Source organism: Octopus bimaculoides, chromosome 6 (genome assembly GCF_046866305.1).
Source record: "Octopus bimaculoides isolate indiv1 chromosome 6, ASM4686630v1, whole genome shotgun sequence".
In the NCBI taxonomy this organism is placed as follows: Eukaryota; Metazoa; Mollusca; class Cephalopoda; order Octopoda; family Octopodidae; genus Octopus; species Octopus bimaculoides.
In genome coordinates, this window is record NC_142933.1 from 13,460,328 (window position 1) to 13,472,827 (window position 12,500).

General features: G+C 32.4%; 1 protein-coding gene across 1 annotated transcript in view; it reads left to right on the forward strand.

Moving 5' to 3' along the window:
• Positions 1-12,500, forward strand: part of LOC106881840 (uncharacterized) — a 237,880-nt gene that overhangs the window by 206,892 nt on the left and 18,488 nt on the right. The window contains exon 3 of the mRNA XM_089353486.1: positions 5,087-5,204. Coding sequence (XP_089209612.1) covers positions 5,087-5,204 — 118 coding nt within the window. The remainder of the gene's footprint in view (positions 1-5,086; positions 5,205-12,500) is intronic.

Consider the following 12,500-nt stretch of genomic DNA (forward strand, 5'->3'; position numbering starts at 1 on the left):
AACCTTATATATATATATATATATATATATATATATCATCATCATCATCATCATCGTTTAACGTCCACTTTCCATGCTAGCATGGGTTGATATATATATATATGTGTGTGTGTGTGTGTGTGTGTGTGTGTGTGTGTATGCATCTAGAGGAATCAAAAAGACTAAATTCTCTTATAATTTCTCCACTTTAATAATTAGATAGTTACAGTTTGGGTATCCAGCTGTAAACACCAGATCTAAGAATAACAACATACATAGCAACAGGATTTACAGGTCTTGTGTGTGTGTGTGTGTGTGTGTGCACGAGTGTATGTGTGGCAGATGTCTAGATGGGAAAACGACAAGGGTAGCTGCGAAAATGGAGTGGTGGTGTGGGGACAGGTGGAACGAATATGTAATGATAATCCTTTTCTACTGGGAGTACAAGGCCTCAGATTTTGGTGGGGGAAGGGATTGAGTCGTTTGTATCGACCCCAGTGTGTAACTGGTACTTATTTAATCAACCCTGAAAGGATGAAAGGCAAAGTCGACCTCAGCAGAATAGAAAATGGAATGATGATGATGAAGGAGCTGGTAGCAATGCTAGAGCACCTCCAGGCACTTTGTCCGTCCATTTTGAGTTCAAATACCACCAGGTTGAGTTTTGTCTTTCATCCTTTCAGGGTCGATAAAATAAATACTAGTTGCGTACTGGGGTTGATGCAAATGATTTACCCCTTCTCCTGAAACTGTTGGCCTTGGGCTAAAATTTGAAGCCAATTATGATGACGGTAGTAACTGTAAGGGAGTTGATCAATAACAGTGATTGCAATGATAATGTCGATGGTGGAGATGATGATAACGTTGATGACGACTATGATGACAATGACGATGGTCTTGCTCTAGACCAGATCTTTGTCACAGTGGTTAACCATTTAGCATTTAATCTGGTCATATCTGGCCCAGGCATTCTACATGTTTTGCATATTCTTTTCTACTCTAGGCACAAGGACCGAAATTTTGGGGGAAGGAGTCAGTTGATAAAATCGACTCCAATATGCAACTGGTACTTAATTTATTGATCCTGAAAGGTGAAGTCAACCTCAGCGGAATTTGAACTCAGAACGTAAAGACAGACAAAATAACGCTAAGCTCGCTCTCTTACTTGTTTTGTATATTAAAACTGGCCAGATCCAGCTTCTCACACCTAATCTACAATGCCATTCTGAAAATACACAATCACATCATCGAAATCTCAGAACTGCAAGACAATGCTTGATTCCATCCGATGAAGTGCTTACACACGGCTGTTGCTAAAAAATATTCATGCCCCAATATGGCCCCAGTTTTGAAGCTGATGCATTTTAACGATTTAAAGGTTTACATAGTAATTACAAAGAATTATCTTCCTTAATGGTATATGAATATAAACTCAGCAACATAAAGGTGGCATGCAGTGCAGAAACAAATGTTGCGATCTATTATTAAAGGATGATATCCGCCATCTTTGTGTTATATTATTTTTGTAATTAATCTTGTGCAAAACGAGTTCCACATGTGTGTCCACCCCTGGAAAATACTTTACAGTTGAATAACATGTAGTAACCAAATATGGACATTGGAGCTCTTAATGCACATTACGAGGTCTTTACCTCAATTATACCTAATATGTATACATACATACATATACATACATCCATGTATTACCATACACACACATATATATATACGTATATACTCACATATATATAATTGTTTGTATATATGATATGTATGTATGTGCAAGTCATATATATGTATATGTGTATGTATATATATATATATGTGTGTGTGTATTTATATATATATCTATATCTATATAAGAATTGGAGCTTAACTGTAGCCTATCCATAGCACTTACTCAGCATTACCTGAAACCTCTGGATCTAATTGACACCACTATCGATCATAACCTATCTATCTATCTATCTATCTATCTATCTATATATATATATATATATATATATATATATATATATAGTGAGAATTTGGAAAAAGCAAAGGACGAAGACAGGTATGTAAACTGTAAACAGATGTATTAGTTTAATGCTCGGGAAGTGAGACAATGTTTTACATTTCAAGCCTATGCTCTTCAACAGAAAGGAACACAGAAATAAACAGGGAGAGAAAATATAAAAGCTTTAGAGGCCAGCGATCTATCATGGCAAATATATATATATATATATATATATATATATATACATCATGTGTGCACACCAGTGAGAGAGAGGAGTTTATGAAAACTCAGATGTTTTTTTGTTTTATTTTTTTCATATCAGACTTAATGTCATTTGGTCATTTGTATATTAATATGCGAGGAGCTGAATGCCTATCCTTGATTATAAGTTACCACAAAGTCACAGATATAAACACATCTCACATATCGCAACACAATAAAGTAACCTCTACACAATCATTAGATCAGTTAGAAACAGGAACCAAAATTTCTTTTTATTTTATTTATTTTATGTTTTTTTTAAATCCACACAACCCCACACCTCACCCGATATTTTCGTATTATCATCTTTAGTAAACAATAAAATGTTTACCCTGGACATCGTCGTTCCTGATATCCGAAATAATGACAAGATCGTTACGAAGCGCAACATCTTTGATCATGTGAACTTACTCACGGAGAGTTCCACAGAACGCTACAACAGATAAAACACCACCAGCACCAGCACCACCACCACCACCAACAACAACACCACCACCAACAACAACAGCAAAAACTTTATGTCATTTTACTCAAAGGACTTACAATACTTTATCTTTTAACTCTCACCACCCACAGGCAGCTCTTCCATAGATTAAGTCATTCCAGCATGGATGTTGTGTGTATGTTTTATATATAGATATATATATATATAGGTTACTCATATATATAAATATGTGGTTATATATTTATGTGTTCGTTCTTTGTCCTTTTCCCGAAAGTGTCATTATATATATATATATATATAAAATTCTTCAAATATACTGCTACCATCCTCTTGTCTTTTATCAGGCTCCTCTGTGTATGGATGGCATCCTTTATAAATAAACAAATAAAACCAGCAGAATGTTCTTCTTCTTCTATGTTGCCGCTGCACCAAATAGACTTGCAATGTCCGATGCTGGCTTTGTTCTTCTCTTCACTTTATAGAAAATTAAACCCTGCACTTTCTCCACCCCCCCCACTCCTCCCTCTCTCTCTTTGTGTGTGTGTGCGTGCGTGTGTCTATGTGTGTGTGTGTGTATGCATTTATGTATATGTCTATTTATGTATATGTATATATGTGTATATATCTATATATATGTGTGTTTGTGTGTGTGCATGTGTGTATGTGTGTGTGTTGATGCACACACATAACACACATATATATTTTCATATATACACATACATATTTATATATGCATATATACACACAAATGTACATATGTAAATATATATATATATATATATATATATATATATATATACACACCTATATATGTATATATGTTTGTGTGTATATATGCATACATATATATGTGTTTATATATATAGATAGATAGATATATACACACATATATATGTATACATATATATATGTATATATATATATATATATATATATATATATATATATATATATATATATATATATATGTATGTATACATATATACTTGTATATATATATATGTATACACACATATATACATGTATGTGTGTTTGTATGTATGTATTTTTATATCTATTTAATTGTCACAACCTATCATTTAATTAACAACGAACAAAAACAGTGCATCATTCTATCGTTGTATCATTCTACGATTCTATCATTCTATCATTCTATCATTCTATCATTATATCGTTTTCCGAAATTAAATTTCCTAATATAATGCAAGTCTCATACACACAACGGTAACGCCTTCTTCATTTCTGCAGACGGGCGTAAATGAAATATAATTCACACCACCCTTCTAAGATAGGAACCATATATATTAAGAGGTTATCTGGAAATATTGGAAACAATTATTTTGGAGTTTTCTGTTGAATAAACAATGACTTTGTAGATATTGTCAAGCTAAATTTTAATATCTCCTTCACAGGAATTTCCATTTTAGCTATCTGCAGCCGAACTTCAAAGTCGTAATTTATATACGTGCACATGTATGGGATGTACGAGATAGAGAGAGAGAGAGAGAGATTGTGTGTGTGTGTGTGTGTGTGTGTGTGTGTGTGTGTGTGTATATCTATACTTATATACATATATATATATATATATATATATATATATATATATATATATATATATATATATATATATATATATATATATATATAGATAGATAGATAGATAGATAGATATATATATATAGATGTATATAGATAAAGATATATGTATACATATATATATACATATATACATTGTATGTTTATATGTATATGTGTAGATATATATATATATATATATATATATATATAGACCAATAGACCGGCATATCTATAATACATGCATGCATAAATACATATATATTTATATATGTATACATTTACACATGTGTATAGAAATATATGTATATATATGTATGTATATATATACACACACATATAGAGACACACATATACATATATAAGTACATATATGTATGGATATATGCATATATTTATATATTATTTATATTATATATATATATATATATATATATATATATATATATATATGTATGCATATATATATACATACATATATACACACATACATAAATACGCACACACACACACACAAACACACACAGGTGTATATATGTATATATGTGTGTACATGTGAAAATATATACACACACACATGCATCTTTGTATGCATGTACACACACGCACACACACACACACGTACACACATGCATGCATACAATTCACTCTCATATGCATTTTTCTTTAAATATTTTTGCAATCATTTTCTCTTCTATTATTCTTTCTTTTCATTTAGAATTTCGTGGACATAATATTTTTATTCCTATCTTTTTAATTTACCCAAACAAAAGTGTTCCTATAACAATGTGATTTTTTTTTATTGTTTTTTTTCCCCTTTTATTTTCTAGTTTACTGAACACAGTGGAAAAACTGTGTGTGTAAGATTATTAGAAGAATCTGCATCTTGGTTAAAATTATTATCAAAACCTGTCGATATGCCCAAGAACTGTATTGTGTTTTATGAAGGTAAGTTCATATATATATTTATTAACCTGTCAAACCAAAATTTAGATTAAACAATTCTAAAGGAAAATATCCATTTTTCCTGAAGCACACTTTTATGGTTTTTTCTTCATGTTGTCATTGTTGTTGTCACTGGCAGTGCAGCCACCATGGTTGCTGCCAATGTTGTCGCTGTCATCGTCATCACTGTTGTTGTAGTTCTTCTTCTTTTTCTTCTTCTTCTTTTTCTTCTTCTTCTTTACATTCTGAATTCACGTCCTACCGAGGCCAACCTTGCCTTCCATATTTACTTATGGCTTGCATAAAACACAGCAACCAGAAAACATTGGAGTTGACTGCATCAACTGCTCCCTTTCATTTCTTCCATCTTTTACTTAAACCCCTAAACAAACTGTAAACTGTACTTGTTAGTGTTCTTTTCGTCTGATGCCCCTGTGAAAAAAAAAAAATTATTATCATTATTTTTATAATCATTATTATTATTATTATTATTATCATTATTATTATTATTATTATTATTATTATTATTATTGAGTGAGAGAGCAGTGCATGCCATCATAGTGACACTGGGGTACAAATATAAGAAGCCCAGTATACCCATCATGACTACCCGTCTGATAAGGGTACACCAGGCACATGCAGCACAACCATATGCACGCGACACAGTGATCTTATATCAAGATAAACAGTGCATCACCTCGCAGCTGGGGCCTAGTTAGAATTTTCTTCATGTCGAGTAACTCATCCCGCTCAAAAGGTCCCTGAATAAGGGTTGTTTAAGGATGTTGAACGAAACACTTGTGTGTCCAAAAGTGAAATATCCAAACCCCAAAGAATTCCTCTCACACACACTACTCTCAAAATTTGCTGGCCTTGTGCCAAAATTTGAAACCACTTTAACCCTTTTGTTACCACATTTCTGTTGAGACATTCTGTGTTTCTTTCATTTAATTTTAAATATAACAAAGAATTTAGTAAAATAACTTAGTTATCATTAAGCTAGATTGAGGAACGTAAACTGTGACTAAGGTTTGCTGGAAGATTCTAATTCAAAACTTTCAAAAGCAAGACATTTGTACTACAGAACCAGAGGCAGTTTCAGCTGAGTTGGTATCAAAAGGGTTAAGAATTGTTTGTGTATTATATATTTTAACCCTTTTGTTGCCATACTTCTGTTGAAATGCTCTGTGTTTCTTTCAATTAATTTTAAATATAACAAAGAATTTAGTAAAATAACTTCATTATCATTATGCTAGATTTTGGAACATAAATTGTGACTAAAGTTTAATGAAAGATTTTAATTCAAAACTTATGAAAACAAGACATTTGTACTCAGAGCCAGAGCTGGTTTCAGCCGGGTTGATATCAAAATGGTTAATATTATTGGCAGAATCATTAGCACGCTGGGCAAAATGCTTAGCAAAATTTTGTTTGTCTTTATAACTCTGCTGAGGTCGACTTTGCCTTTTATCCTATCAGGGTCAATAAAATAAATACCAGCTGAACACTGGGGTCAATCTAATCCACTTACCCTCCCTGAAATTGCTGGTCTTGTTCCAAAATTTGAAACCATTATCATCATCATCATCATCATCATCATCATCATCATCATCATCATCATCATTATTATTATTATCATTATCATTAGCATTATTATTATTATTGAATGAAAGTGCACCGTGCACCATCAAAGAGGCACTGGGGTGCAAATGTACAAAGTCCAATATCCGCATCATAATGACTCATCTAACAGTGAACACCATCTTCTCTGACCATGACAAACAGAGAGGATGACCTTGGAGTAGAAGATTTTAAACCAAGAGAGACACACTCGTATATCACCTGAGGAAGCACAACTAGATCTCATTATGCAAACAAACAGCTGGAGACTGAAGATGGAAACATATCACCAGTATGAAAGCATAAAATGCATTCTAAACACTCTGAAATCATCAGAACACTTGAATTTATCCAGCATGTTTAACAGACCATTTATTACAATCTTAGAAAGTCCAAGATGTCAATTGCAAAAGATCTCCATGTGTCAGAAGGAAGAGTCGGAAATGTTGTCCACAAAGACATCAGATATAAGACTTATATGATGAGGAAAGGTCAATTTTTCAGAAAAAGTAAAAGAAAATCACTGCATCAGTTCTAAAAAGCTCTTAAACAAGCTGAAAAATCCTGCAGAAGAAGATTTGATTTGGTTTGGTTTTACGCAAAAGAGAAAAACTTTGACCAAGATCAAAAAGTTAACAGAAGAAATGACAGATGGTCATGTGCAGACCCTTCTGAAGTTCCAAGTGTTATGCATACAAAATTCCCTGCAACTGTCATGGTTTTAGGGGTTGTCAGCAACGAAGGACATGTGATGCCTCCTTACTTCTTTCCACAAGACCTTAGAGTTAACTCTGCCGCCTACATTGAGGTCCTGGAAATAATTGTTAAGCCCTGGAGAGATAGTGTAAGCAATGGAAAGCCATATGTGTTTCAGTAAGACTCTGCACTGTCACACATGTCTCTAGTAACACAGGAATATATGGCTGAATATTTTCGTGATCACATAACCCCTAACATTTGGCCTCCTAATTCCCCAGATCTCAATCCATTGGACTATTACATGCAGAGCGTTGTTGAGAGAGAGGTCAATGAACAGACCCATAACACCAAAGATTCTTTGAAAGCTGCCATAGTCAGAGTAATATCCAAAATGAACTAGGACCACTTGATTCGCGCATGTAGATGATTTAGATCTCATATAGAAGCAATTATTGAAGCTGAAGGTGGGCTTTATTGAATAAAATTATAGAAAAGAAGGTTTATTTTTATCCTCATAGCATTTTTAATGAAGTTATTTTCCGTTATTATATATCTGCTTTTTCTTTTTTAATAAACATAAATCCGTCCTCAAATATCTTACGCATCCTGTATATGTATATATATATATATATATACACACATATATATATATATACACATATAGTATATGCAAGTGATTTATCTAAAGTCAACACCTAAGAGGATAATGAAAACCTGTCCCAGCAGTGGCTAATATGAGAATATGAAACACGTTTCAGCCCTTTAGGACCTTTTCGATGGTGTGTAATCACAGCCAGCCAAATACCTAAATGAGTAATTGTCACCCCTGATACAGGACGATTAAAGGAAACTTTCAAAACACAACACATCCATATGAGATGTTATATCAGGATAAATACTACAGTAATTGGTCTATCAATAGTGTATATACATTGAATAAGATACATAAATCGCTGCAAAGATTTATATATGTGTGTGTGTATGTTTATATGCATATATATATGTATGTAGATATATGTATCTGTGTGTGTGTATATATATATATATATATATATATATATATATACACACACACATATATTATATATATATATATATATATACACACATTTATATATATATATATACATATATTTATATACGTATACATATATATATATATATATATATATATATATATATATATATATATATATATATATATATACACACACACACACACACACACACATATATTAAAATGTGTGTGTGTGTATGTATATGTGTATATAAGTATATGAATATATACATACTCATGTACACACACACATTCTGTATATTTTTATATGAATACAACAGATCGTTGCCAGTGCCCCTGGACTGGCTTGTGCGGGTGGCACATAAAAGACACCATTTCGAGCGTGGCCGTTTTCGTGCGGGTGACACGTAAAAGCACCCACTACACTCTCTGAGTGGTTGGCGTTAGGAAGGGCATCCAGCTGTAGAAACTCTGCCAAATCAGACTGGAGCCTGGTGTTGCCATCCGGTTTCACCAGTCCTCAGTCAAATCGTCCAACCCATGCTAGCATGGAAAGCGGACGTTAAACGATGATGATGATGATGATTTACATATGATGCAAGTGTGTAGATTTATGCTATGCTTATATGATATGATGTATGTGTGCGTAGAAACATACAGACACGCATGTGTTGTGTGTGTGTATGTGTATGTTGTGTGTGTATGCATGTGTATGTACATATGTATTTATGTAAGTATGTATGCATGTATATATTCATGTATGTGTATATGTATAACTATATATACACATACGTACAAACAGAAATATACACATATATAGTGTATTTGTGTGTGTGTGTGTGTGTGTGTGTGTAAATGTAAAGCAATCTCTTAGTATGTATAATGGAATTTAGCAGGTATTTCTGTTTACTCATAAAGTTATTTTTTCCTGTATTTTTTACTCTTACATTTATAACAACAGATTTGTTCAAAGAACATTATAAATAGTTTGGTTTTTTTGCCTTTATTTTTTTTCTTTTACATTTTCTTTTTTTTTTATTCTTGTTTTCGCAGAAAACATCATTAAAATTTCATTTCTTATTTTTAATTATTTTTTTTAAAACCAAAATAAGAATTACTGGCTATATTTTTGAAAAATTGATAACTTTTTCAAAAAGCATAGTTTTTTTTTAGCAAAAAACCATTTTGTTTTCATTTTGTTTTTTTTGTTTTGTTATTTGGTCATATTTTCATTTATTAATTCTTGCTCACATTTCTCTTTAATTGAACGTTCTACCACCCATTCTGTCCGTGCAAATACCTGACGAGACATTACCTTTGATAATCATTTAAAATTTTTGATATTCTCCTTCTCCATCATCGTCTTCTTCTTCTTCTTCTTCTTCTACTTCTTGTTTTACCTCTCACACATTACAATTAATGCCTCACTTTTCTCCATTCCTCTTCCTCCTCACCCACCCCTCCTCCTTACCCTCCCTCCCATGCTTTCACCTTTCTGAAATCTAAAAAAAATTTCTTTAAAAATTCAATTTATCTAAATGAATCAATGCAAACGGTGTGACCCCCAGGTTTCCTCTTTTTCCCTGGTAAAGCGCCACCGCTCTTAAAAGGTTCTGTCGGTGTGGGTCGGTGACAGGCAGCAGCGCTGGTTAGCTTGCAGTGGCATCTTTGGCAAAGGGGGTGGCGGCAGGGGACGAGGGAAGTCAGAAGAACTTACAGCCAGTAACAAAATCAATAACGAGAATGCTTTCTTATTTCCATGTTTAATTAAAAGTTGGCCCTTCTTTTTCCATAGAGATATTGGTTGTTCTTTGGAAGTCCCTGGGTTAATTAAAAAGTAGTCAATTCTTTTACACTACTTCTTCTTCATATTCTTATTCTTCCTCCTCCTTCTTCTCCTCCTCTTCCTCCCTCCTCTCTCTCTCTCTGTCTTTCTTCTTTGGAATTATATAGATTTCATATTGGCTTTCTCTTTCTATTTTTATTTTTGTTTATATATATATATATATTTTTTTTCTTGTTGTTCTCTCTCTCTAAACATATCCTGCCAAGTTCATAGATTAATTTATAAAAATTCGGCTTTCATGTCAAACGAAGTGTTGGTTATTTGCTTTCCTATCCATAAAGTATTATAAAACTAACAACAACAATATAATAATAACTTTAATAATAATAATAACAACAACGTTGATAATAATTTGAGCAAGTAAGAAAGCAAAAAGAACAATAGAAAAACGAAGGAAAAAATGAAAAGCAAAACAACCATTAAACTACATGGTTTTGTAAGAAATTAATAATAATAATAATAATAATAATAATAATAATAATAATAATAATAATAATGACGACAACAACAACAATAATTAATAAATGAATAAAAGTAAATTTTTGCTAAAGTGATACTTTCTCTTGTGTTTTGTTGACTTGAAGTCAACTTTGGTGATTAATTTCTTCCGATGCTAGCCTTTTGAAGAATTTTTCTCCTGTAGAAAATAAAGATCAGGCATTCACTAAAAGGTTAATGCTATGTAAGATAATAACATTCCTTGGTTTTAGCTTTCTATTTTTTTTGTTTGTTTGTTTGTTTTCCATCAAAATCTTATCATCGCGCCGACACCGGCCACAATACCATGACCGCGACCGCAGTGCTACGATGACAACAACTAAGGAATTTTAGTCTTTTTTTTTTGGTTTTTCTTATTTTTGTCTATTTTGTCTTTGTTGCTATTTAAGAACCCTCCAACCAAATGAAAGTATCGGCATCGGTTCTCTTGATAGACTTTAAAAACTCTTCATCAACCTTTATTTATTTCTTGAGCTGTTCTTTCCCAACACCTTACCAATCCTTATATTGTGAAAGCTTAGAATTTTGTGGGTGTTTCTTGTTTTTTTTTTTTTCGTTTTAAATTTTTTCTTCTGCTATCATTCTTCTTCTTATCATCATCATCATCGTCATAATAATCGTCATCATCATCTTTATCATCATCATTGTCATCATCGTTTTCATCGTCATTGTCATCATCATCATCATCATGAACATCATTTTCCTCATCATCATCATCATCATCATCATCATCTTCATCTTCATCGTCGTCATCATAATCACAATCATCATCATAATCATCATCATTGTCATCATCATCTTCATCATCATGTTCATCATCATCATCGTCATCATCTTCATCATCATCATCGTCATCATGATCATCTTCATTATTATTATCATCATCATTATTATCAGTCTGGTGAAGGCAGCGAGCTGGCAGAATCGTTACCATGACGAGGAAAACTGCTCAGTGGCATTTCATCCAACTTAACATTCTGAGTTCAATTTTCACCAAGGTCAAATTTGTCTTTCATTTTTTTTGGAGTGGGGTTAATAAAATAAGTACCAGTTAAATGCTGGGGTTAACATAATCAACTAAACCTCTTTCGCGAAATTGCTCGCCTTGTGCCAAAATTTAAAATCATTATTATCAGAAAAGTGAGTTGGCTGAATTGTTACAGTATTGGACAAAACGCTGTCAGAGTTCAAATCTTGCAGCTGGGTCAACCATGCCTTCCATCCTTTAGGGTTCAATAAAGCATAGTACCATTTCAGGTACTAGGATTAATGTAGGCAACAAATTCTGTTGACCCCTTTTCCTTGTTCCATATTTAGAAAGAGTTATTATTATTATTATTATTATTATTATTATTATTATTATTATTATTATTATTATTATTATTATTATTATTATTATTATTATTATTATTATTTTATGTTTTAGTTTTGTTTTGCATTTGTACAAGTTGGATCCAAGTCTCACCCAGAGACCTCAAGAGACAACAAGTTAGAAGTTCATGTAGGTGTTATGCCTAGGGTACCATATATTTGGATTTATACAGTTTTGTTCAAGTGAATGTTTAAGAAACCATAAGAAAATTATGTGTTTGCTTTAAAATTTGAGATCACATAGACA